Source organism: Chaetodon trifascialis, chromosome 8, assembly GCF_039877785.1.
Source record: "Chaetodon trifascialis isolate fChaTrf1 chromosome 8, fChaTrf1.hap1, whole genome shotgun sequence".
NCBI classification, from domain to species: domain Eukaryota; kingdom Metazoa; phylum Chordata; class Actinopteri; order Chaetodontiformes; family Chaetodontidae; genus Chaetodon; species Chaetodon trifascialis.
In genome coordinates this window covers 9,207,177-9,234,558 of record NC_092063.1, presented here as the reverse complement: position 1 = coordinate 9,234,558, position 27,382 = coordinate 9,207,177, and the positions used below count along the sequence as shown (strand labels likewise).

At 42.3% G+C, this 27,382-nt stretch overlaps 2 protein-coding genes across 3 annotated transcripts in view; both read right to left on the bottom strand.

Annotated features, from left to right (window-relative positions):
* Nucleotides 1-124: 124 nt before the first annotated feature.
* On the bottom strand, nucleotides 125-5,730 carry LOC139335139 (uncharacterized). The gene is made up of 5 exons (XM_070968597.1): nucleotides 5,130-5,730; nucleotides 3,293-3,487; nucleotides 2,372-2,519; nucleotides 1,079-1,246; nucleotides 125-965 (listed from the first exon to the last, which is right to left on the bottom strand). The coding sequence occupies exons 1-5, from the start codon at nucleotides 5,212-5,214 to the stop codon at nucleotides 620-622; spliced, it is 942 nt and encodes a 313-aa protein (XP_070824698.1). The 5' UTR covers nucleotides 5,215-5,730; the 3' UTR covers nucleotides 125-619.
* An 11,889-nt stretch (nucleotides 5,731-17,619) lies between these two features.
* fgd (faciogenital dysplasia) overlaps nucleotides 17,620-27,382 on the bottom strand; it is a 58,125-nt gene continuing 48,362 nt past the window's right edge. For both annotated transcript variants that reach the window (XM_070968519.1, XM_070968520.1), the window contains exons 12-19: nucleotides 27,202-27,281; nucleotides 25,929-25,959; nucleotides 25,025-25,129; nucleotides 24,516-24,569; nucleotides 21,713-21,814; nucleotides 21,405-21,530; nucleotides 20,236-20,376; nucleotides 17,620-19,199 (exon numbers count right to left, since the gene is read on the bottom strand). In XM_070968519.1, coding sequence (XP_070824620.1) covers nucleotides 18,954-19,199; nucleotides 20,236-20,376; nucleotides 21,405-21,530; nucleotides 21,713-21,814; nucleotides 24,516-24,569; nucleotides 25,025-25,129; nucleotides 25,929-25,959; nucleotides 27,202-27,281 — 885 coding nt within the window. In that variant the 3' untranslated portion in view covers nucleotides 17,620-18,953. The remainder of the gene's footprint in view (nucleotides 19,200-20,235; nucleotides 20,377-21,404; nucleotides 21,531-21,712; nucleotides 21,815-24,515; nucleotides 24,570-25,024; nucleotides 25,130-25,928; nucleotides 25,960-27,201; nucleotides 27,282-27,382) is intronic.

Here is a 27,382-nt window from a genome sequence, read left to right as displayed (position 1 = left end):
AATTAGACGAGGCAATATTATTATTATTATTATTATTATTATTATTATTAATATTAATGTTTTCATCAGTAATACATTCGTTTCACTTCCTGTGTGTCAGCTACATCATTACACATTCTCCTTTCATTGGAATACAGTCTCATTTATTATCAGAAGTCTCTTTTTTATTTACATTCTTTAAAATGGTATTTACATAGTGGCCAGTGCCTTCTAGCTGCTCTTCTCGTCCAACAAACTGGGCTTTCCTGCCCTGAGATGAGCTTCTCAGACAACTTCCTCAGCTGCTTACAGTGTGTTGTAAACTATGTCCTCTGCATAGCAGTTCGGTAGGGTTCTGAAAAGCTCAATTAAGGGCATGAAAGTGCCTTGACCTTCTGAGCTGGTCTAAGGCTGGTGCCCTGAAAGTGCAATGGCTTCCCTTTTCAGACAGAGGGCAGTGTACCATTACAGTTCACAAAAGGCACGTAAGTCTCCATCATACTGTGTAGAACTGCAGACATTGTCATTTCACAAAGACCAGGTATGTTCAGTTCCCACAGTCCTCATTGGTACAGTTGTACATATTTGCTGAGTAAACAAATTCTTGACTGATGGGATCCACCTCCCGTGTTACGTGTCCTCACACTGATATAATCCGTATGGAAAATTCTTTGGCAGGGTTGATATTCCTCGTGTTGGACTCATCTGCGCTTGATGGGTTCACTCCTGACAAACTGCTCTGCCGTCCTCCGTACTGCCACACCAAACCAGGCTCTGCTGCTGAGACCTGGACCAGGCCTGGGCCCGTAGATGGACAGGAAGACCGATGAGGTCCGAAGTATTGAGGTGGCGGACCGGATATCTGTGCGGGTTCAGGGTGCCGGGGCAGCAGAGGCTGGTTGTAGTCATGGCCGGGGAGAGCAGAAAGCGGAGGAGGAGTGGGGCCATATGTGGGTGTAGCGCCATAAGCGTACTGCTGATGGCACCTGAGAGGGAAAAGGACAGGAAGCTGTTTCTTTAAGGTTTTCTGCTGGTCTGCATGTCTTCAGAGAATGTATTTATTTACTTTTCCTTTTGGCTGTTTCAGCACACATCTCACCTGCAGACTCTCATGCTGTCACACACAGCTGGGTTACTGGTGTCCCACAGTGAGAGCACCTTCTCCTGGCTGTTGTTGTTGTTATTGTTTCTGCCTTTATGGCTGTAGCGTGACCTGTTGTCCTCCTGATGTTGGACCTGCTCCTCCCACTGCCACATATCTGACTCCCTGTTAAAAAAAAAATTAAAAAAAATCAATTCACAGTTGCATGTCAGTATTTCAGTTTCTAAATGCATCACAGGAAGCTGACTGATAACGCTCCACTCCTCTGTATGGCCATCCTTACATCCTTTCATTTACACAAATACTGGACTTAAGTTCTCAGGTATTTGTTCTTGACTTGATTATTTCCATTTTATGTTACTTAATATTTCCACTTCACTCCTTTTCAGAGGGGAATGTTGTTTTTAAATCTCACTGCATTTACTTTACAGATTAAGACTCTATATAAAACACATGATAATCTTGTAAAATTTATTGTTAAGGATTAAACTTGTGGCTTCCAACTTTTGTGGTGGTGTTTTACCTTTCACCAAAGTGTTTACTAGGCTCTTGTCTGTGTCATGTTTCAGGTCTACATCTGAGTCGTTTGTTCCATCAAACTGACATTTCCTGTCTGAACTTCCTGTCTGAGACGATTCCATATATAATAATTTCTTGTTTTCAGTCCAAACAGGTATAATTAACCAAAATTTTACAGAAAGGTGAGGGAATCTGTGCAGCAGAACTTTGTTTTTCTTCTTTCTTACCCCATAATTCACTGCAGAGACTTACCTTGTGGCCCCTTGGAGGTCACAAGGTTTAGAACCACTGGGCTAAACTACCTAACTGGAAAGTGGTTAAAATTAGCTCCACCTCGCCCTCAAATGCTACTTATGCATGATGCATCAGTATTCACGATCATATAATGTAATGCAACATATATCAATCACTCGGGCCATTTTATACACTTTAACTTTTGCGTACTTGAAGCACATTTTGCTGATCATACTTGTGTACTTCTACTAAAATGTTCCCTGTAGCTGTGGAACTGTTCCTCTATGAGTGGCTCCCTGTCACTTATGGTGACACGTTGCACACTCGTGCCGTTGGTTTCACACTATTCCACTAACCTACAGATGGTGGAAAATGTTTGCTGACAAAAATTTACAAAAAAATTCCACAAGCCGCATTCAAGTAGATTTCAAAGGAAGGACTTCTACTTGAAATGGAGGACTTTTACGTTGAGGTATTGGTAATTTTAAGCAGAGTCTATCTGAGAACATCTTCCACCACTGTTTGCTTCTTACTCACCTCTCCTCCTTTTCCCTCTTGTCCTCTTTGATGCAGTCCAGCAAACAGCAGGTGATGAAGGCCATTGACATGAGGAGGATTATGGCTGAGCTTACAATAGATGCCAGCACAGCCACACGGAATCCATAGTCCTCATAGGGAGACAGAGCTGGAGTGAGAGAGAAGAAGACTGTTGGCTGCTTTGTGGACTTTATTTCCATGTGCTGCACTCGACGTATTATGCTGCAAAATCTGTGCATGACAATTCATAATCAGGCTCACAGCCACCATGCAGATAAAGCCTGCCACATGGACTGCTGTGTCACAAGTCGTTTAGTTTCATTTAACCAGAAGAGACTGGCAGAGATAAAGTCATTTTGCAAGAAAGTTCACATGCCAGCTCATCATGGAAAGGACAATAAAACATAAATTCCATTTTTAATATCTTTCAGTTTCACATCCTACAGAGCTTCTCCTCTCCCATGATGATTGATCCTGAAACATAATTAAAATCAGGCTCCCCCCTTTTTTTTCTAGCTCCCGCACCAAAAGAACGACTAACTGTGCACCTTCCTGAAATTATTCCTCTCTAACTACATTAGCATCAATATTCTCCTTAAATGAGCTTTATCCCTGAGCAACGAATTATTTTCTCTTGAATGTGTTCTCCTTTAATTTAGAGCATTAATTAGTGCATGGCCATAACCACAATGCCTATCCCATAATGTTTAATATATATTCCATCTTCTCTGAATAATCAGCCGTCAGACAATTCAGGGGAAGTTTTGCAGCTGCTGCAGTTCTCCCAGTAAAAGCATCAGCAATGTTTAATCTGCAAACAAACACATTTCTATATGGACGATTCTTAAAGTAACAAATGCAATGAGACCATGCCATTCTTTCTTTATTTACTGTCATATCCAAGTCTCAGTTTCTACTTACGTTTACAGTAGGTTTCCCCCACCCAGTGAGTGCTGTTGGTGTCCATGACGCACGTCAGCTCACTTCCAACCAGCTTGTGTTTGGCTGGGCACTGCAAGGAAATGATTGTGCCCACACTGGTACCATTGCCCTGGATGATCCTCTGGGTGCCCAGGGCTGGCAGAGGCATGGGTGTGCACTGAGTCTGGAACTGACCTAAAAGAAAAAAGCCAGTGTGCATCAAACACAGCGGTTGTGATTGAATTAATTTGCAGATGTTAGATGTGCATAAATCACCGAAAGTTCATCCAGTGTTTGAACACATGTATAATTCATGTATCTTCAAAAGAAATTTGTTTTCACAGAGATGATAAGACAGAACTCAGAAGTAGCACAAGCACAGTTCAGTGTGAACAAAGAAGAGTGGAGCACTGCAGATGAGATTCAGCTCGGAATGGGACAGTCATTCCACAGCTATCAGCGCTGAACCCCTGTAGGGCTGCACAACACTGCGTGACAAAACACTGCCCCCCCGTAACAGCCAGGCGCTGCGCTGCATCGAATTCTAACAGTATCGAAGCAGGAAATGTGATAAATCATTAAACAAAAGGCCTGCGAGGCTGGTGGAAACGCACAGGCCATCTGGAGCCATGCTAAACAACCAGTTATCATACAGCACTGCACAGTGCTCGGCTTATTATAGGAGGGGAGGTCCCTCACGGTGTCATCTCAGTACGCCAGCAGTCTGGAACCATGAACCCACGACATAGGAGTATCGCTTCATCATGACACAAGCTGCTGGAATGCAAATAAACACAATGACATCAACTGAGTGATTTCCAGCAGAACAGAGAAGGAAAATGTGATCAGACCCAGGTGAAGTCAAAGCTTGTTTACTGAGAGAAACCTGCTTGAAAACAACAGGCCATGACAGTGGAGAGATTTTGCAGTGTTTGTAAGTATTAAATATTCAAGAATGTGGGGGCTCAGTGGTGTTAAATCACACCAAAAGTTGTTAGTTTCATTGACAGAAAGAAAGAAAGAAAGAAAGAAAGAAAGAAAGAAAGAAAGAAAGAAAGAAAGAAAGAAAGAAAGAAAGAGATTAGACAAATACTCCCCTGAGGTCCATTAGCATCAGCTCACCATATTCAAGTTTATGTAACACAAGGACACACTTCATTGCCGATAAGTAGAGAGCATCACTTTTACATAACGTGTGTGTTGTGTGTTGTGTGTGTGCGTGTGGGAGTGAGCGCGTGTGTGCGTGCGTGCGAGACGCCCAGCTGTGCATCAACACGAGGAGGTGCAGATGTTAAAACCAATGGCGTTGCCTCCCTTTTTCACTTCCTCTCTGTTTTTTTTTTTTTTTTCTATTCAGAAATACATTCATAATGACATCTGGAACAAAAGTGTTCATGAAGCTCATTCAATTTTCCTTCAGCACTCAACAATCCCACATGACAATATTATATAAACTGAATTTATAAATCCAATTTAGATATTTCCCATCAATAATCTACAAACGCTTCGTATTATTTACCTTGACTATGAATCCTACAGCAGGAAACTGCTATCGCTGCAAGTACTAACAGTCCCTAAATTAATATTGAATAAGCTGAAATGTAGGTCTGGCATTAAGGTAACACACATATTGAATCTCTATAAATATTGTAATGATCTGTTTAGGGGGCAGTGTGTGAATAAAAACGTAAAATTCAAAAATACAGCGCTTAACGTTAAGAATAGACTCGGAATAAGTGCAAAGTGCCAAAAACAAACCTCCGTCCTGCACACATCCTACACGTTACACTCCTCTGTGAATTAGACACCATTTGGTTCGCTATTCCGTCTGTTTTACCTGATTTATTCCGGTCACGGCTGCCATCTGTATTTGTAAAATCAGTCCTGGACACATCTGCTATTGAAGCTGTTGCCGCTGACATGATGGTGACAGACAGACGCCCCCCACTCCGCTCTTTGGTTGTGCGTAAAGACTGCGCAACAGAGCTCCTCTGTGCCCGGTACAGGATAAACAAGTCGCTGTTCCGTAAAAGGAGTCGTGCGTGAGCTTCTCCGTGCGATTTTGTTCGCCTCTCTACCTCGTAGCGAACAGCTTGTCATCCACTGAGTCCTCCCACAATGCTTTCTCACCGCATCATTCACTTCTCCTAATGCGCGGTTTGGACTGCGCGCCGTGGCTACCGTGGCCACAAGCGGATGAGCCCTCGAGAGGACGAAGAGAGATGAAGCGGTCGGTCGAGACCTTGTCGACCAAAGCAAAAATGACTTTGTGGATTACACCAGGTCAGGTCAAGTTGCATTTCAGGGCTGCGCTCTGTGGGCAGGACGGTGACGAGGAACTACATCAGCAGTGAACCGCTCTTTGCTGGCAGGATGCCGCACCTCTGTTCTGTTGAGCCACCCAGGATGTGGCGCTTCAGGCAGGGTTGAACATGTGCAAAACCCAATCAGTGACGTGAAGCTCGTCTTTTATAACAAAAAATAGGCCATTAAAAGATGTATGGTTCTTTTTGCCACTGCACAGTTTACAATCCTGTCACGAGTGTCCGCATTTAGTTCATGAGACAATGAGCTCCTAATCAGAAACACCCGGTTTATAAAGAACCTCTGGGAGCCTCTACAGCATGTCTCGAAGCATCACTGAGAAGTTTACATTTATGAGCAGATGCCCAGAATTAGCTTCATAACTAGGAGCCACAGTCAAATAACGCTGCCATGTTAGTAACGTTGCAACAGTGGTGCCAAACACAGAGGGAGGAAAAGTCAGACAATGTAAGGGAGAAAGGTGTGAGAGCTGAATCAACTCACTGCTGTTATACAGCACATTTGAAATGAACTGTGCATGGAAAAACATTTGACTCCACAATGTTTTGTTTGTGTCCAATCTCGGAGCCTCTTCATGTGACTCTACCTGTGTCTGATTACATCTCAGACGGAACGCTTTCACTTCCCTCTCTGTCTCACTGTGACACAGGTCGGTTAGGCTTGTGGTGAAAGTGCTAATGGGTGACATGCATTTATTTCAACAGAGCTAAGCCAGTGGACATCGGTGCGTTCGCAGCACAAAGAATGAGTAAACAGCTCCGACTGGGCTTTCATTTTAAAACGGGTAATTACGGATGGTTGCTATGTGGAAATGCAATGATGATGATATGCAGCCTTAAATGAAATGAAAGCAATTTAAAGATTTCATGAGGGGAAAAAATACCTGATGCATTTTCAGTACCTTGATATGGAGAAAATATAGCCACACAAACACACACACGCATGCACACACACCTTGCACAGACTTAGATTCATTTCTTGGAGCCTTACTCTAACCATAACCACTAGTTGCCAAACCCTAACCCTCACCTATCCTTAACTCAAGTCTTCACCATAAAATGTAATGATTTATTTCCTGGAAACTTGCCCTAAACCCCACCGGGGTTCTAACCTTAACCAAAGATTAAAAAAAATAATCAGTGGCTTTCCACCTTGGGACATGTCTGTTGTCCCCATTTGCACCAGCAAACCTCACCTTCCCTTCTCTCCACTTTCCTCCTGTTCAAACTCCACGTTGTCTTGCTTTCGTTGAGGATTCTGGGCACGCATGAGACTGTTTCTGCTGTGGGTGATAAGTGTCTCCACAGGCGCAGCCCTGTTCACCTGAGCAAACCCCCACACTCCAACTGAGACACACCGGGAGCCTCTGTTCAGACAGCTGCTTGCCTCATCATTCATGAATATATTAGCATGGCTGATTAAAAATGTTCATACTCGAGACTGAAGGACTATGTAAATGATCAAGAGTTATGTTCATAACTGTCTTAAAATACGCTGTTTATTGTACGCCCCATGTCGTGTAGTAACGTTATTTTAGGACGCAGAAAACACAGGTTTGTATTATGATTGCCTCCCTCAATTGTTTCCTGTGGCAGCAAGTAACCAAGTACATTTAGTCTAGTACTGTACTTAAGTACAAATGGAGGTACTTTTACTTTACAAGAGTATTTCAGTTTTATGCAGTTTTATTCTTCTACTCTGCTGCATCTCAGAGGAAAATATAGTATATAGTTTGTCTGACGTCACAAAAAGTTGTCTTTAGAGATAAGTGGTTCTCACAGGATGATCTTACAGAATATGATGCACTGCTGTAGATCAAACTGCCCAGCAGTGTAGATAGATAGATAGATAGATAGATAGATAGATAGATAGATAGATAGATAGATAGATAGATAGATAGATAGATAGATAGATAGATAGATAGATAGATAGATACTTTATTCATCCCAAAGGGAAATTCACAGTAGTGGTCAAATGAGTAAGCATCAACACCAGTAAAATGGAGCATTAATGCAGCAGTAATATTAATTGAAAAACATCATATGCAGTATACTAGTACACCACTGTCAGGGGCCATTTTTCGGCAGAATGAGTACTTTTACTTTTGATGCTTGATACTAAGTATATTTTGCTGATGATATATACATACTCTTAGTTGAGTAAGGTTCTGAATTCAGGACTTTTACTTACACATAGTGGAGTATTTTCACAGTGTGGTACTGCTAAAGGATCTGAAGACTTCTTCCACCACTGACTCTTTCCACTGAACTCTTCCCCAGTCTGCAGGCATGCAATAAGTCTCCTAAAATGTCTAAATTTGTGCAACTCTGGAAGAGAGGCTTGAGTTCAGCTTCCAATGTCACTTTGTTTTCATGACTCATGTATTGAATTTTAATGAAGATATAGTTGAAAGCAAACCAAATCTCAGAGTTTTCTCCTCTCCCTTAAATAAACTTTTTTGTTAAATTCCATTAACTGCCGAACGTCCGCAGCTATACCACCTCTGAGTCTGTGAGTCCAGTGTTGAGGAATATTTTTTATTTCCTTAGAAGTAGACAGGGACAGGGAAGATAGAGGAAGAGCTTTTGGATGAGGACATATTTAAGAAATTAGTCTGCTTAAAGTGTTCGAATTTTCTTTTCTGATTCGGAGGTGGTTGCTACAGCAACAGTAAATGTGGTCTGGCATAGTCTCGGCGGGTACAGTTTGGACTCTCAGTGCCTTCCACTTTATTCTCCACCCAGGCTTGTGCACTCTGTACTCTCTGCAATCCAATAGACAACCAGAACGCCTGCTAATGAAACCTATGGTAGTCCATACTGCCTCTTTTACTATATTAAAAAGGAATAAAGCTGATATGGAGTATTTTTCCATCCTCAGTGGCAACATGAAAGGCAGAGGAGGACCATGAAGTATTCACTTGAGTAAAAAGAAAATGCTCTCCGGTTGTTGCTATTTTAGTGTTAATCTGATCTGACAAGAGAGACAGAAAAAGGTGAGGCAGGTGAGACTGGCCAGCTCCGCGTGTCCGCACTGCCCCTGACACAGTGTGGCACGGTGGCTCTGCTGTGGGGGGAAACACTCCATCACGCAGGTAATTAAGCAGAGCAGGAGGGGCACCGGATCCCACTGCCAACGGCCCCGTCAACGCTGCTGCTCAAACCAGGCCACATATGGCTGGAGGTCTGGGTGGAGGAGACTGAAGGTGCCTTCTCTGAAGTGTCCTTGGTTCGTTCCTGAAGTGATAAAACAAACAACCAGTGAGATGTCAGTGTTAATTGCTTGAGCGCACTCCTGTGCACTCACCACGGGGCAATTATTTTATTCAAAGGCCTGTTCCAGAAAGGGGGTGAGGAGCTTTGTTGAAGTTTTTTTTAATATAGTATTGAAGAACGAAGTACTTTCCAGTAACTATTCAATGTTCATGCCGGGGTCTCATTAAGGATGTGCTGTGTCTCTGTGCTGCTGAGAAATGCATATAGTTGACAACCCTGTCAACCCCTCTCTCTCTCTCTCTCTCTCACACACACATACACCTGGTGATCGGTCCATAACATCATTAATGCTCCTTTCTCTGTCTTCTGTGTCTGTAATCTCTGAACAAATCACTTGTTCGGGCTGGATCGTGGCCACCAGCGACGGGGCTGCTCCATAAATCTGCACCTCCATACACTCGCTGGGAGAGAGCGAGAAATAGAGGAGAGAGGAGATGGGAGAGGGGTGGCAGGTAAGAAGAATGAGACTTTAGGAGGAAATTGAGTTGATCAAGCATTTCTTTGCCATAGTGCTGCCTCAGACGTGCACAGCTTGTAAGGCATAGGCTGCAGATGCACAGTATTTCTCAGACACCACAGAGGATGAGGGACAGTATTACTGTGGCGGTGCCCGGAGAAGAAATTGAGTCAGTTAGACATACTTTCTTTCTGGGATATGTTTAGTGGAGCAGATTGAATTGCACCTTTACTTTGATATCCGTAAGCTTATATGACGCTGCATTTCTGATCCAGCTGCTGATTGGTTTTCATCACGAATGCGTGATATTTGAAGCATTAAATGGAAGAGGCACTAAAAGGAAAAGAATTTTGAGAAACTAAAACAGAGCTGTTGACACACAACCCTGTTAGAAAAACCAGCATAGACCAGCATCATTTCCATGCTCGTCTATGCTGGTTTATGCTGGATTGATGCTGGTTTAGCTGGTGAGTCAACATAGCTATGCTGGTAAACCAGCATGTTGTTGCTAATCATGCTTGTGGACCAGCATGGTGTTGCTAATGATGCTGGACCAGCATAACCAGCATGGAATGCTGGTCACCAGCATCATAACAAAACATATGCTGGTATAACCAGCATACCCCATGCTGGTTTTGCTGGTGGCTAGCTTTGCTGGTCTATGCTGGCTTTTCTAACAGGGAGAGAAAACAAGACTGAGAGTCTTCAGCCATGCTAGCTGCTCCCCGAGGCTATGCTGTGGCTGTAGGCTGTGGTTACATTGAGCTAAATGCTAATGTCAGCATGCAATATGCTAACAGTGACGATGTTAACATGTTGATGTTTAGCAGATAATATTTACCATGTGTACCCCTTTAGCTTAGCATGTTAGCATGCTACCTGTAGCCACTTGCTAACTTGCATCAGTTAGAGCTGAGACTGATGGGAATGCCATTAGGTTTGCAGGTGTTTGGTCATGAAGTGATATCTGACAAATTCTATTTCTGACCTGATGAGGATGCTAGATGAAGATAAGGGATGGCCAGAATTTCATAGCAATCCATCCAAAAGTTATGAATCATTTTGCCCAAAATCACAAACATTAGCCTCAAGATTCCTCAAGGGACAATCGAAAAGTCAGGGAATCACCAAAGTCGCGACGATTCATCATCGTGGAGCCATGAAAGTCTAGACCAAATTTCATGGTATTTCATCCAGCAGTTGTGATATTTCAGTCTACACCAAAGTGGCCAACATTTGCATCCCTGAAGCCTCACTGCTAGCATGGAAAAAAATGTAAATACTCTCAATAATTTATGACTTCATTGGCCACTGAGGAGAAATCCTCATTTTTGACACCCTCAGAGTGCCAGGGGGAACCAGTCAGCTGTTATATCACACTGCTGCAATGCTTCTACTTACATACATCCTCCTACAGGCCTCCACCCAGAGGCCCAGCCCTGTCACCAGTAGAAGAGTGTGTACCAAGCAAACAAGATACATAAGCAAAAAAACGAGAAAGCGAAGGAAAGCACGAAACCCAGCGAGGGAATTGCATCAGTTTCATCGTGTCAAAGCTATCCTGCAGGTTCCTTAAGTGCTTGGACACCCATGTGTGCTGAGCAGTGTTAATGTGACTGGTGCAACCGGGGACGATTCCCACTGAGGTATTGACAGAGAGCTAACAGCAGGGCGGCCCAACTGTGCAGCAGACAACAAATGAAAGATGAGAGCGTCTGGAGGGAGGCAGCAATGGATGTGCTGGAGGAAAACATGAGGGAAAGGAAAGCGATAAGTTCGCTCGGCCTGAACATAGAAGAAAAAGATCGTGAAAAATGGATATCTAAGGTTAAGTGAGGAGTGGTGTGCTGAGTTGTTCGTTTCCAGCAAATATATAAAAAGCTCACTTTTTTTAAGTGTTTGGCAAATGAGTGACACACCAGAAAAAGAAAAGGCACAGAGAAAAGAGAAAAGTGCTTTCTGTAGCAGGGCTGCTGTGGTCTGCTGCCTCCATTGTGAAGCTGAGCCACTTCTCATTTTGGGTCTGTCTCTCTGAACGTTCATCTTCCTCCATTCACAGGACAAAAAATACAAGCTGCGCCCCATTATTGAGGACTCTTGAAGAGCATAGCCTCAGCAAACCTTTTATTACAGAATATAAGTTTTCTAAACTGAGCATTGAACATTGTCTGTGGGTCAAGCAGAGCTTTTAGTGAAACCTCCTCATGCTGAATGCCATTTCCAGGCTGAGTGATTGCTCGAATAGGGGCTGGATGCAATTCTTTTCTAAACATTTCCATGTATCTTAGGCAAACAGTGCATGTTTGTGTATGTGCGCCTTGCTTTTTTTGTTTTGTACTCACTTGACTTTATATTTATGTGCTGCTGCCAAATGACTCACTTTGTTATGAGAGTGCTGTTATTCCAAATCACTCCTTGTTTCTTTCAGTGGGTCCTTCGACGCTTCCACGCCACTCCACGTCATTTCACAATATTCCATACAAGTTGATGAGATGTTAGATGTTCTGTATAATGAGACATTCAGGTCAGGTGTTTTACAACATCATTTGTTCAGTGGCACAGAGTAGACAGTGTTTGGTTATGGATGGTTTTTTTGTCATTAGATATGCTCGTTTAGGCTGCAGCATAATTTAATTTAGCATAAGTGCATGCAAGCTCGCACACATTTACATATCTGTCGGAATGAAAACAGGTGTGAATTTCTGGGGAATTAACTAGATATTAGATTTACTTAGGAATGAACTGAGAAACACGCTGTTGTTCCATGAAATAATGCTGTTTGGTCTTGTGGGAGGGTGTAACTAGAAGGATTTGGGGAGAGGCGAAGACAAGGAGGCTCTGACTGATGGGACCATAGATAATACAGCTCTTCTGAGGCCATTCAGGTCATTCACTTAAATAGACCTCAAATCATCATCATCACATCCAGCTTAACGATTTGTAATTAGCACATAATGATAGGCTGACCAACCCTCTCCAGTGGCTGTGAATCTGAATGAGATTTCTTTTTTTCTGCCACCACCACACCTGTGAATGAGACAGAGATGTGAACAATGTTCTGCCTGGTGATGCATTGTTTCTATTACAGCAATTCATCATCATCATCAAGTAAATCTCTATCACGTACCTTCAGAGTCTGTGATTGAATGCAGGATGTTTCCGCACGGCGTCTGGTGGATTTTGTTTGAGGGTGCGACCGATGCTGCTGAGAACAATGCTTATGTAATTCTATTTTGTGACATCTAAAGAGTAATTTATGTGGAGAATTGTGGAAAAAAAAAACTTGCATCAACCACGCGGAGACAACATTGCTGGGGGGGAACAAAGCCTAGCAGCATTTGCAGAGTACAAAACATAAAAATGGCAGGAAACAGTTGCAACCACTTCCCTTCCAGGAATAAAGAACTGTCTGCTTGCTTCACGACAGCACGCAAGAAAAGGTTTCATCTTAGTTTCCAGGCATTTGTGTATGGGCCTTGCTGCAGATGGCTATGTATGACCCTTTATCTAATACACCATGCATTACAAAAGAACACACTGGCTCAGCTTAAAAATAATAATGAAGTAACATTCTACATGCATCTTTTGTAATTCCCATGAGTCATTTATAGTCAGACTGACCCAGTTAGTTTAGTACAACAAACATGATTTGACCTCTAAAAGCTTATTTAAGTTGAACCAACTTAACCTTGATTCAAAAGCTTATAATATTATTTAAGCTGTTCTAACTTCTTTATTTACTTTCATCAGAAATGTCTAGACAAATTATTACCTTATTAAATAAAAGATACACACTTCTCAGATTGTTCACTTCTATTGGTTTTTAGAGGCTTGTAAGACTGTCCAGTATTCCACTAAACTAAACTAAAGAAAAAGAAGATTAAAGAAAAGTTAGGGAAAGTAAGCATAGCTTTTGCAGCTTTCAATCACATTATGGTCCCACAGTCTTTTCATGGGTTTAAACTGGGATTTTTCAGTCTAGTATGAACAGCTGGTATTCACTGGTCACATTTCATTAGTGCTAACCATAGACTGACATTCTGTGTCTGTGTTGAAGTTTTCAGAATAGCTTTTAAAGCAACACACCCGTTAATTCCAGCTTGTTATAGGCATTATTATGCCCTTGTCACTGAAACAGGGACGTGTTCCTGTCTTGTCCTTTTATTTAAATATGCACAGCTTTGATGCTAAGCTCCCAATTCCTATTACCTACCTTATCTATTATTATTCTTATGTTCTTATCTAACTGCTGCTCAGAGGAATCTTTGTCTCTTTCTCTTTCTCTTTCTGTCTGGTTGAACGATTGCACAGCCTTTTGTTCACCACGTGCAAAACATTACTTTTGTTTGTGAACCCATCATACAAAATAACATTGATTTGTAAAGAGGTCTCTCTACAGCCTGAAAGCATGAAGGACCATCCTCTCAGACATCTGCCGAATAAAGCTTCTGCAGCAGGCAATTACAAACACTGGATAATTTGTGCAGCTGAAATATTTGTTTATTTTGCTTATTTTTCATTGGTAATGATCTTGCAGCACCAAAGATTTACCCTGTAATCCCCTGGGGGATCCTGACCTCTGCCCTGGGCCAAAGCTGTGTTTCTGAGCTGAATGCTAACATGCTAATGTAGTCATTGTTACTCCAGAGTTACTAGGAATCATCCTCAATAGCCAAGACTGTCTGTGCCAAATTTCATGTAAATCCATGTGAGTCAACCCACATCGCCATCTGAATAATCTGCACGTGTGGATAAAAAGAGCTCAACAGAGACCAGAGAAGAAAAACTGGAGGTGTGAAAGGCAAGTGGCAATTTGTTCTTCCCACTTTCCCCAAATAGGGAGGTCAGTCAGGGACTGTACTCAGAGATTTGGTAATGCAAAATGCAAATGCATCTGGGTCATACAGATGCACACACACACACACACACACACACACACACACACACACACACACACACACACACACACACAAACAGCTGGCAAGAGGCTTACGCTCCAGTGGCATGTAACAGCTTTCCCATTAAAACCATTCTCTTCAGCTGTTGTGGGAGAGGAACAAGCTCCACGCAAATGTAGCCAAATGCTGAAACTCTGAACAGGCACCATTTCAAATTTACTCAAATTTACAACTGTTCTCTGTTGCAATTCTGACATCGGTAATGGCTCACTTCGACCAACTCTGTCTTTTGTGCTCATTCAAAGATGCTGGTGCCCTTGATGAATAGAGCCATTACGGGAAGCCTTGAGGCCTCTGAAAGAGGTCAGCTTGACATGGTACAGATCCACTGCAACCTTGGAAGAGTCAGTTGTTACTTGCAAACACGCATACTGAAAGCCAGAAAGAGAGGCGTGAGACAGCGGTACATGCACCTCTACTGATGCTTTACCTGACCTGAAAACCAACACTCGCAGACAATTAGGAAGACGAAAAACTTCCTGCCACAAACTCACATTGCCAACCCACTGAACCTCCAATTCGACTGTTGATGCACAGATTTTCACAGAAAAAAGAGATTAGTTGGAAAGAAAAACAACACGGAGTCTTGAGTTTTCAAGGAGAGGACCCTGGAGGGATGATGAGAGGCTTATCTCAGCGTGGTCTCTGTCCTGCAGTAGACACAGTACCCACTCTGCTCTAGATGTACAGCATGTAAAACTATGACAGAAGGAGGCAGTCAGCAGTTTACACTCCATCTCTGCACCACAGCTCACAGCCCTACAGAGACACCAGCCTTCCAATTCATCATTTTGACACTTAGTGTTGACTTGCTAAATAAAGAAGTTATGGTTCATACCACCTATCAATAGCTGCCTTCCTTCCTTTTTCTTAAAAATGAACATCAATAAGTTAAAGTCCACAAAAACTGCAAAAACAAGCTTGATGACTGTAAAATAAAAACACAGACAAGGAGGGAGAATAAAACTGAATTAAATCAAGATGGAGAGAAATACACCCTTCCCACACCTTCTTTTATGTACACACATATTTGAGAGTTTAAATCAGCCATAGTTCAAGCACCCAACCCTTTCGATGAATCAGATTTTCCTATAATCTACAATATATGCTTTCTTTCATGGTGTCATTTTGTTCTATCTACAATAAATAAATGAATTTGCACAAATTGAAGTGTGAAGTATGTCACCAGTACACACCCTGTAAACCCTACATGCAAACACACACACAGATCGCAAAGATAAGCCAATGCTTATGTGTTAACTTGGTATTAATATTGCAGTGTTTAAACTGCTTGAACTACACATTTCTTGCTATGATCAATTTGGGATGCATACGAGCAGGAGATGTAGTGTACAGCTGTGGCTCTTTGGAATCATTAGCTTCTGATATCAGACCGAAACAGCAGTAATGAGATGCCCATTAAGTGCTCCGCCTGCACTACTTTTCATGTTGAGAGGCTTGTTGTAAGTCACCAGAGAGCGGGGAGTTTCAGAGCTGTTCTCATGGTGACAGCTGGCTGTAATGCTGCACACAGCAGGCAACGTGTTTTTTTTTTGTTTTTTTTTAAAAGACACAGTGCACTTGACTTCATGTCGATGAAGGCTTTTGTTCCCACAGTTGCTATCGATTTATATTGTTCAGCAGTTTGAATCCATATAAAAAAAACACACACACTCGCATGCCAGCTAGAAAATGCACCGAGGAAAAGCAACTCAACCCTGTCTGACAAGAACGGAGCATGTAGACAAGTAAAAAAGGAGGTGGAAAAGCCCGAAATCTGAACTGAAAATAATATTTTCATTAGCCAGCAGCGTGTCTGTCGCTCCACCCATCAGTTTGGTCCAGAGTGAAACACTGGAAACTGGACTGATTACCGTGATTATTATTATTATTTTTTAAATAGACATTCATAATCCCCAGAGAATGAATCCTACTGGCCTACTTTGGTGATCCTTTGACTTCCTCAAACACCATCAGCAGGTCAAAGATCTCAATTATCCTACACAATGGATTATCATAAAACTTGGTACACATTCATGTCCTCCCTGAGGATGAACTCTAATCTCTTTGGTGATCCTTAAACTTTTCTCTTAGCACGATCATCTAGTCAAAATTCAAATTTATCCAATACTTTGATTTTACAAAAACACTGATACTCCCATCAGCCTCCTCCCTGCTCTGTGCTCAGTGGCAGTTAGCAAATGTTAGCATGCATGCTAAACAATAGGATTGTCATCATGGTAAACATCCCTGCTAAACATTTAGCATTTTAGATTGTCATTATGGGCATTTTAGCACGCTGATGTTAGCATTTAGCTCAAAGCACCACTATGCCTAAGTACAACCTTACAGCCTTGACAGACTGCACTTTGAACGCAGATTTTATTTATTTATTTATTTATTTTGCACTCTGCTTGTACGGTGCAAACTCGAGAGATTCCGGCAAAATACTTAAAACCACACCCAGGCTGACACAACTTTTGGTCATGAATAAACCAGTAAACTGAAGTGAAAACTGGAAGTGAATATGAAATAAAAGGATGGAACTACAACTACAGTATACTAATCCTCAATGACACACACACACACACACACGCACGCACGCGCGCACGCACGCACGCACGCACGCACGCACACAGAAAGCACACACATACAGTGTGTGCTACATTGTCACTCATTCCCTTGCATCCCATCAGCTTTTTAAATAAATCTACTGGCATTATTTCACGTGGTTTTATGTGTGATATCAATACAAAGTCAGTGGCTGGAATGAAAGAACGTCAGCTCAAGCCTCTGTGATCTGTCGTTTCCCTCACTGTACTTTAAGAAAAGTAATAGTTGCAGTAGTTTCTTCAGCCTTGAACATGCTTACGAACATCAGTCCACAACAGGTTTTCCTACAAGAAGTCAACTGAACATAAATTGAATGATCTATTGCAGATGTCATTGGTGTTATAGCTGTTTTTAGAACCTTTTTTAAATTGTTTTGATGCTATTTTTAATCATTTTTGTTGTTTCTATTGTGGGTTACTGTTGCTGCTGATTGGTTGTTTTACTGTATGTGTAGTTATTGAATATATTTTCTGTTTTTTTATGCTTGGCTCATAGTATATTTTCTGGTCTTATTGATACAGTGTGGTTTTAATTTGTATTAGTTGTTGTTGTCGTTGTCAGTTAGGACCCCAGGAAGACTAGCAACCGCTTTGTGGAAGCTAATGGGGATCCAATGAAGAATCTGAGGAAAGAAAAGACAAAGAGAAACATATTTGCAGACAGGAACTCATGACGTGAAGACCTGGATGGACAGCGTGGTACTGAATGAATCACAACATCTTGTTTATTGATGATATGCTTGACTGCTTTTCCACTGTGCACAATCCATGTTTAAAACACTCAATGTTGACTCTGCTCACTTACAGTACGACAAGAATGAATTCTGGACCATAAAAAAAAGGGAGAGGGGCTAAGATTTCATAGCACGGTACATAAATATGAGTGAGTTTACATGCACAAAGAGATCCAATGACAAGTTTTTTTTGCTACTTTTGCTTAAAGGCTGGTGCTGATAGGAGCAGGGTACGAGGGGCAAGGCAGAATAAACAGTTTTACAGTACAGTACTTGGTTTCCATCACATCACCAAAGGGAGAGAAGCAGGCAAACGGTTTGTATGCTTAGAGAGAGAGAACTACATGGAGAGGATTTATTTAGTATGTGTACAAGCGGAGATACTGAGGGACTGAACCTGCAGCACAGGGTCAGAGTTGAGGCCATGTGATCTGGCTGCGTACTTGCATCTGGACGAGTCACAATAATGAGAGAGAGGAAATGTGGTGGATCAGACTCAGATTAGAGGTCTCAAAGTCCACAGACAATGATGGTGGGGAGTTATTACCAATATAGCAGAGAGAAGTGTGAGGAGAGGGTCTGTAAGATGGGAGCTGACAGTGGGAGCATCAGGTGGCCAGCCACAAGCGTACACACATCTCTGTGTCTTTTTAAGTTAAAACGTCTTTTTTTCTTTGTTTCCTTACATCGCACTATAGTATACATACTGTACAATACCTACTGAACTGCCGCTGTGTCCCCAGCAGGAGTGAACAGAGAGGTGGCGCAGGTTTCTTACACTAACATTCAATACTTAATAAACACGGGAGGGGACTCACACGCAAACACACGCATACACACTTTCGCACAAATGGTAAGACGGACACATAAGATTTAATGCTTCACAACACCGTCTCATAATGTACAAGAAACTTCATCTTTTTAAAAAAACAAAAACAAAACAGGAACCTTCTTCAGCTATATTACAAATAAAACATTTAGTCCTCTCCGGCTGCTGAAAACACTGAGAGAAATAAAATATCCTAACCACACATACATACAGTGGTGATGGTGGCTTGATAGCATAGTCCTTCTTGTTTCTGTGTGTGTGTGTTCGAGAGAGACCAAAGGATGGAGAGAGAAGAAGAAGAAGTAGCTGTGTGGTCATGAGGATAAGTTTGAAGTGGCATAGGAAGGATTGAGTGGTCCTTTCAAAAGGAAAAAAAAAAAGTGCCAAGGTAAAGTGAATTCAAGTAATGTGTGCTCTATACACAGGAGAGGGATGGAGGGAGGAGGGAGTCCTGTGGCTCCAACACGGCCACTACTGGCTCTTCCTGTGTTCAATCAGGCTCGCTGGTGCATCTGTGGGCGTTTCTCCGCGGGCAGCTTTGGAGAGGAAGTCCACCCACTTGGCCTGAAGTTCTGCATCTTGGGCACTTAAGAGCAAAGTTTGCTGGGTGTGACTGAGCCGCAGCGCGTGTTTGACCTCCGACTTCTCGCCTGCCGACGGCGGGACCGCGCTCACCTCGAACCCAGGGAGAGGCACCGCCCGCGCCCCCTTGGACTCCTGCAGAAATGAATGAAATAATTCAATCAGAAGAGATCTGGTAGTATCTCGAATAAGCATTACTTTGAGGGAAGAGGAAACACACAGCTCGTCTCTCCAGTTGCGGGAGAATATATTCCAGCATGTATAGTAAACCCTGTCCTCCCCTCCCCCGCTTTCTTTCTGTATAATCAGGAAATGCTCGTCCAACTCCCATTAATCCTAATCTTTGGAATGGCAGCTTTCTGCAGTGGGATTGGGATATTAGTCTTGGAAATGAAACCGGGGGAGGCTTTAACAGGCTGATTTCCCTTCTGTGCCATCCGCCGTGAATGATAGAGAATCATAGTCTCTTGCAAAAAGCTTTCCGAACATGATTGCTTGGGGAATTTTCATTTTAAGCAATCATGTAAACCACTGCTTTTATGCATCTCCTTGGGACGGTCTGAGCAGATTTGCTGCTACACACAGTGCCAAGATTTCAAGGAACGACTGTAAACCCACACCTGATTCATCTGGTCAGTGCAAACTAAAAGCTTGTCGCGCAGGGGAGCGGCGTCGCCGACAGCAGCAGCTATACCTGAGGTCATATTCAGGACAACCAAATCCTCCTGGCCCAAATCTACAGAGCGCAGACAGTGCACAGACAGGCTGGCACAGGCAGGATTGGATAGATCTGATTTACACTTACTCGCTGGTGTGCACAGCCGTTACACTGTACAGATGTCCCACTTCAAAAGGAGGAAGCGGACAGGATGTATAGAAAGGTCAGACGGATGTAACAAGAGGATCAGTGTTATCCAAGAGATGAGTGAAGCACACTGGTTTTATTGCCATGTGGAGCAACATTTGCAATGTCTGTTTTTTTTGGACAATGTCTGACTTATTAAGGGAAGCATTGAAAATATATTGTAACTGATGCAGAGTATTTAAGTGCTTAAAATAAATAATCCCTAAAGTGTATGAAAAGGTGGTGTATTTTGTAATTAACAGCTACATCTCCAGTGTGTGTGTGTGTGTGTGTGTGTGTGTGTGTGTGTGTGTGTGTAACTCTTACCTGTCCACTGCTCTGCAAGTACAGCACCAGTGGCTCAGCCTTGGTCACAGCCACCCACATCTTGCTCCAGCTCTTGCCTTTCTCCTGCACTTGAAGGTGGCCACATAACAGGCAGTTCTCTCCCGATAGAGATGCCTGTCTCTAAAAAGACACGATAATACAGGAATACATATTAAAGGCCAATCACTGTAAAATATACTTTTTGAAAAACTGAAAAACTATAGGACAAACTGGCAGACCAGTGGTAAGCGATTCGTGCTTTGCACAACTGGACTGTGTGGCACAGTTTAATCTGGACTTTCCCCTGCAAAACACTTAGTAACCATGCTTTGAAAAGTGCTATAAAAATACCGTTTATCATCCTTATTATTATTGATTTCAATTAGCCTGTAACTGAAATCCATCTGCATTGTATTTTGGGGATTTAATCAGCAACTGACAGCGCAGATCTTCCACTGCTCACCATTACATAACAACAATGTAGGACACAGTGAGATTTGCACATGGACAGGTGTTCAAGCTCCTGCTGCCCTTTGTGGACTCATGTATAGCCTACAGCTCCCCCATGTGGTGACTAATCTCACTGCAGAGGAGCTTTTTTTCCCCATTGGGATCTTGACTTGCCTGAATGAACCTAAAATTCCTCGGGCAAGTTCAGCATCAACCCATATCAAGTATAATTGATGGCTTTGCAGTATTCCCAGAGTCGACTGTACATTCATCCAAAACATCCCAGACAGACACAGACGCAGACACCTGACGCTCCCAGACTGTTGAGTCAGCTGAGACGGCTAGTCCTCCTTAAGCTAAGATCTGATTATACATTAGTCATCAGAGGCGGATTAGTTGATCTTTCAAAGTGAATCTGTGTTAATTCATAAATGCACATGTGTTTATGTGTGTGTGCAGTGATTTCAGACGAGTGACTTTAGTACTTAGCAGAGATGGTACACTGGACTTAATAAGCACAATACTGTGATTCTCTCTTTGCTTTTGTTGCCAGCAGTGCAGTCTGGCTGCTGAACTCTGGTTGACACTGACTGTCGGTATAATGGGAGACATGGATCTCATTGGACCGGCAGGAATTGAGGCAGAAAAATAAACTATTATGCACATGCTGCTAAATGTTTCTCAGTGTGTGTGTTCTTGTTTTTGCTTGTGTGTCTCACCTCAGGCGCAGCTTTCCTCTTCTGTTCACTAACGCCCAGATTCTCCAGGCTGAGGCTCGCGTCGAAACACTCTGGGCACACTCGGCTTGTTTTGTCCAAGGTCTTTGAACACTTAGCACAGATGGCCTGCAGAAGGACACAGAGAGAGAGAGAGAGAGAGAGAGACGGCATTGAGAGGCTGCTCAGTTGTTCACAGTTAATTGTCCGAAAGAAATTTTCCACTTGCTCCCTTGACTTCTCTCGCAGTCCCTTCACTTCTACATCCCAACAAACAGTGCCCAGATTTCTCTTGTTCCATTTGTGCTCACCGCTCCACAGGACTTGCAGTGGTGTTTGCGCTTGGTGAAGTTGAAGCTCTCGCTGCAGCCTTTACACGTTTGCTTCTCTTTCTCCTTTTTCCTGGAACTCTTCTGGAAAACATATTAGAAAAAGAACAGGAGTCATGTGTCAAGCTCTTCAGTCTGTTCAGTTTCAGCACAACTAAAGCAAAAAGAATGCACGTCTGACGGCTCGTCTTGCTTCATCCAGTCTCCCGCTTCTCCTTTCTCTTAACAAAGACACGGGCAGACAGACACCCACACGGACACGCTATCCTTCTCTAAATGACAAATAAAATGATCACACAGAGGCATCCACAGCAATGCAGGCTGTCAGGTTGTTATTATATATGCATCGTGGGATGGAAGAGTGAAATTCATCTCCCTTTTATGCAGATAACATGAAAGCTTTCTGTCCATTTGCAGCAGGCAGGTCAATGAGGACTAAACTGCTCTTTCCTATTTTAAATGAGAGAAGCAGATGGAGCCTTTGCCATTGTCAACCCAGAGTTATTATCATCAGCACAATGATTCAGCCTGTGATCAATGTACCTTTCAGGATAACGACAAAAACCTTGGTCACAGCACAAGCACACAGAACAGCTCATTGCTTTTATTGATTTTACAAAACCAACAGAGAAAAACAGACTCATTTAAATCCTTGAAGCCCATTTCAGTCAAATTTACTGTTTTATTTGGAGTAAAGTCACTCAAAGAGAGAAAACAGGCATTCTTGCACTTTGTTTTAAGGCCTGTGCACACCCACGGTTCACCCACACCGGTGTTTTCAGTTAATATAACAGCATCATTTTCTCCTCTCATGGAGCAGTAAGACCAAAATCCGCCTGGTGAAATTTACTCTCCTGCTGTGGCCAAAAGTAGGTTGTACAGGAAATACTGTGGGTTGGGTTGTTAGTATAACCTGCAGGAGCTAGCCCCTTCAGTGGGCTAATAACAGCAATACATGGAGTTGTTGATTATAGTGATTTATCAGACATTTCACTGATTAACCTCTGTGACTGTCCTTCCAAACACAACAAAAAGGCACATGTGTCTTGACCAGCTCCACAAAGAAATGAATGGCAAGCAACTGACCACCATATAAACTGAGACCGAGGCTACGTTTACACTTAGGGAAAACGCATATTTTTTCATGCGGTTTGGCCTCTCGTTTACACGCAAGCAGAGTTTTTTTTCAAGGAAAAAGATCATTTTTAAAAATTCCGGCCAAAGTGGAGATTTCTGAAAACGCTGGTTATTTGTTGGCGTGTAAACAGGGTTAAACAGCGTTTTAGGTTCTGAAACGTCACAACATGCAACTGAAAATACTTAACGCAGTGTTTCTCAATTCCGGTCCTCGGGCCCCACTGCCCTACATGTTTTAGATGTTTCCTCGTTATCAGGCCACTGCAGAGCTTGATGACGAGCTGATCATTTGAGTCAGGTGTGATGGAGGAGGGAAACATCTAAAACATGCAGGGCAGTGGGGCCCGAGGACTGGAATTGAGAAACACTGACTTAGGCTACGTTCCCACCAAATGCGATGAAAATTATTTAATCGCGCCTCAAATGAAATCCGGCAAAATGACGCTTCAAATCGCGTCTTTGCATTGACTTTATATGTAATCTTGCGGCGCGATCTTGTTTCATCGCGTTTGGTGGGAACGCAGCCTAAATGTCATGTGAGCGACCTGTGTTTACACTGGCACCCATAGGTTTGACATAGTTATGATGGCGCTCGACGGCGTATTTATCCGGGTTCATGTAAACGACAACATTTTTGAAAACGATGTTGTGTGTCCGACGTTATTTTTGAAAACGGAGGGCCTATAATATCCGTTATCCAAAATACCCTGCTACGTGTAAACATAGGCTGATCTCCTTCACTCTCTTGTTCGTCTTTTCTTGTCACCTTTTAAGGCAAGACAACTTGTGCTTTATCATTCTTAACAGACTGACTTAACGCCCAGGAAAGCTCTGCCCGACTTTAACTTGAGCACAGCTCTAATCAGCCAACCAGTCATTGAAAACAGCTGTGCACCTTCACCAGGAGCAAGCAAAGGTGTCAGCAAAGAACAGACAATAAATACCAGGTGTGCTAGCTGCTTCCATCAATTAGGCTGATGATGTCACATGCCTACCCTGCTTGCAGAACAACACATATCAACACCATGTGCACATAAGCAACTCTAGTTCCTTAAAAGCTTTTGGAGCTGCTCAAAGAAGGTTCATATCTACTAATGAGATGTTCTACCTTTTCTCTGTCACACAAACGTAGCATAGACCTGTGACATCATAAGACCAATACCTGCTCCTGATGATGGTTTTCAATCAAACACCCTGAGGTCCAAGACCCTCAGAGGGCCTGAAGTCTTCAGGTTCAACATGTGGCAGTCTTTTTGTGATAATTTGATTAAATGCAAACTAGTTTTGCAATACTGTATGCACAATTCAGAACATCAGCATTACTACATAAACCTGAGATGCCGTTTTAAGAATAAATTCAGTTTACATTTACATGGTACATGTTCCTAAATACATTTGTACTTACTCAAATTAGAAGCTAATTACTAACCAAACACACATAATACACATTCAGTTGGAGAAATGAGTGAGTCAATAAGAGCCCATAGCTAATTTGTGCCCTGGGATCTCCTTGAGGGTTAATGCTTAAGGGTACCCATGTTTTTACATGACACCCCCAGAGACAATGCTCACTTGTTTCTAATCTATTAACACACCAACATGCCAGTTGAGAAAGAGTGTCATTTCTATATATATAATAGTATCTTACCCTTTCATGCAGTCTTTCACCATCTGAGTCGATGGATGTGTTGCACCAGGGACCCTGAGGAGAAGCAAAAAAAAACAAACATACTGAGCGCCAGCAGCTTCTGCCTGCAGTTACACATCTCCACCACTGGGTGTCAGTCTGCAACTTCTAATCTAGCCCCTGTGTCACGTTGTGTTTGGCCAGAGTCCAGCTCCAGGAAGCACAAAGTGGGTCAAAGCAGGTCCATAAGAGTTTTGTATACACTTTGACTTGGGCTTTCCCTATTAGGTCATGAGAGAGTTCTGGGAGAAGAGACTTGCAGACGCTACACGAGCAACTGTCAGGGACAGAAAAGAAAGAGCTTCTTCATGTGTGTGTTCAGTGTGTATGATCCCCCCCACATCCATAGATGGAGAGCTGTGCGGGCTGACAAAGACCAGATTATGACTAACTTCTTTGCTGTACCACTATCTTGCTACAGTTCACTGAACAGGAAGACACTGCTAACTGACTGACGGGGGGGGACTGACCGGTGACTCAGGGACGTGGTCATCTTCCCTGGAGAAGGAGCTGTTGAATGCTTTGTTGAATGTTTCACTGTTTTGTTTGTGCCGTTCGATAGTGGCCAGGATCACCTGAGAGAGAAAGATAGGAGAGGGGGAGAGATGGAGATCACAGAGCAAAGTGAGGGAGACACAAAGAAAAAGAAGAAAGTTGGGTTATTGATCAGATGCGATGGCATTTGAATGCATTTATTCTTGCATTTATTCATCATAACATGAAAGAGTATATACAGTATCCTTAATTGCATAATTACAGCATGATGGAAAGTGTCTTATATTTTGTATCTTACAGAGTCTGTTACTCATCTTAAAAAGGATTTAAGTGACTAATGTGAAAAAGAGATGATGAAGGGAGGTAGAGAGCCACCTTTCCTTTGCTGCCTGATTGGGGAACAAACTGTCTATGGCGTGCTGTCTGGCCTCAGCATGCACCAAACGGATGACAACATCAATGATATCAGAGCTCAAGAGACCTGCCCGGCTAGCAGTGTGCAAAAACCTTTCCTTCTCGCGAAAGGTTTTTCAATAACCATCCTTCGCTTTTCTGAATGCTCCCTCTACTGATTTCAGCCCCTCTCTCGTGCTTACATACAGACTAAAAACATATATTAAACCCCCCTCTGTTATACACCCACCCCTTCTTCCAGCCTGCAAAATGTTTTAATCAGCTTTACGCCTCTGTATTGGGCTAAATGAGCAATAATGAGGGGCTTTATTAGAGAATATAATTCCCAAACACACTGAACGAGTCTGGGGAGGAAATCTTTGCTAATTCTATTCTCTAATAAATCAGAACTACCAAAGGCACAGGCCAAAAATGCTGCATGAGGGGCAGACTGTATATGTGTGCGAGCATGCGTGTGATCCTTGCCTGAATCCAGTCTTCTTTCTCTTCAGCTGTCCTGTAAAGCAAATGAAAGATCATGAGATTACTGCATCTTAACAAAAACCACAGACCATCATGATTTCATGGCTAACACTATTCAAATATTCACCTCAAATATCATCAGTCTACATTAGAATCAATCAATCCATCAATCCATCAATCCATCAATCAATCAATCAATCAATCAATCAATCAATCAATCAATCAATCAATCAATCAATCAATCAATCAATCAATCAGAGTTTATTTGTATATCACTTTACATAATAAAAACACAAACAACATAGAGTGTATGGAGCCACAAAGTGCTCTGATGAGACCATATGAAATAAATAATCAGATCGTGATTTCACAAACTGATGGATGATGCTGGCTAGGCACAGCAGGTAGCATGTGCAGCTTTGTAAATGTCAGGAAAAGGATGTAAAGATAAGTTAAGAGAGATTTGTTAATGTGTCTGCCTATTCACAGCAGCAGCTAGTTGGTACCAGCTGACAGGAGCTAACTGGCTACATGTGTAGGCAGATGTTCAGTTTGCTGGACATGCTAACATTACCCACCTAGCCTGCTAACTAGCTAAGCTAGTTTGTGAGCTTGAGTTATTAATTAACATCAAAGTAAAGAGCCAACATCAACGGCAGCACTTTTAATAAACTGTTTAATTCAGAGTTATGTCTGCAGTGTTTTGATTTCAGACATGTTTCTCAGAGGAAGACTGACAACTCTGAAGATCAAAAACAGGTTGTTTCCTAGCTAACGGGCTAGTTAGCTTGCAGATGAGTCAACCTGCTAGGCTGCAGTAGAGCATGTGACTGGTGACAATAAAACTGTTATGAAAAGTGACATTATTAAATAAGGTGACATTATGAAAGAAAATGTGACATAATTCAAAAGTGTCACTTGGGAAAAATACCAACTTTTAAATGGTATTCAGGGATGTCATGTTTTGTTTTGTTTTTGTTTTTTTTTTAAATAAAAAGAGGATTTTGAAATGACCTTTCTGTAATTAATTGTTGTAATAATTGCAATAATGATAATAATTGTTGTTATAATGATTTCACAATTCATTCACTATTTATTTATTTATGTTGTGTTTATGTCCATTTATTCACATGATTTAAATGTGATGATGTATTCCTACACCAAACACTTTGGGGGTTCCATAAGAATAAACTGCCTTTTATACAGTACAACACGTTTTCATACTTCAGTTCAGAGTCTGCAGTTATTCTCTGGCGCTTCATTCGTATGTCTTTACCTGGCTTGCAGCTCCAGTGAACGCTGCTTGCCGATGATGGCAAACGTGTGAGGAAGGTTCTGCTTCACATTCTGCTGCACCTGAGGTCAAGAAACAGAGGGCGTTCAATTTGCAGCCACCATAATAAATAAAAGGCTGGAGGAGAAAACAAACAACTGAGATCTAACAGACTGAGAAGCAG

What these genes read in the sequence shown, in the direction of transcription:
- LOC139335139 (XM_070968597.1), bottom strand. Translation starts at nt 5,214, where the DNA reads ATGTCAGCGGCAACAGCTTCAATAGCAGATGTGTCCAGGACTGATTTT. An exon ending in GGGGGAAACCTACTGTAAAC is followed by an intron (nt 2,520 to 3,292) that starts GTAAGTAGAAAC and finishes CTCTCACTCCAG; the next exon opens with CTCTGTCTCCCTATGAGGAC. An exon ending in AAGAGGGAAAAGGAGGAGAG is followed by an intron (nt 1,247 to 2,371) that starts GTGAGTAAGAAG and finishes TTTTTTTAACAG; the next exon opens with GGAGTCAGATATGTGGCAGT.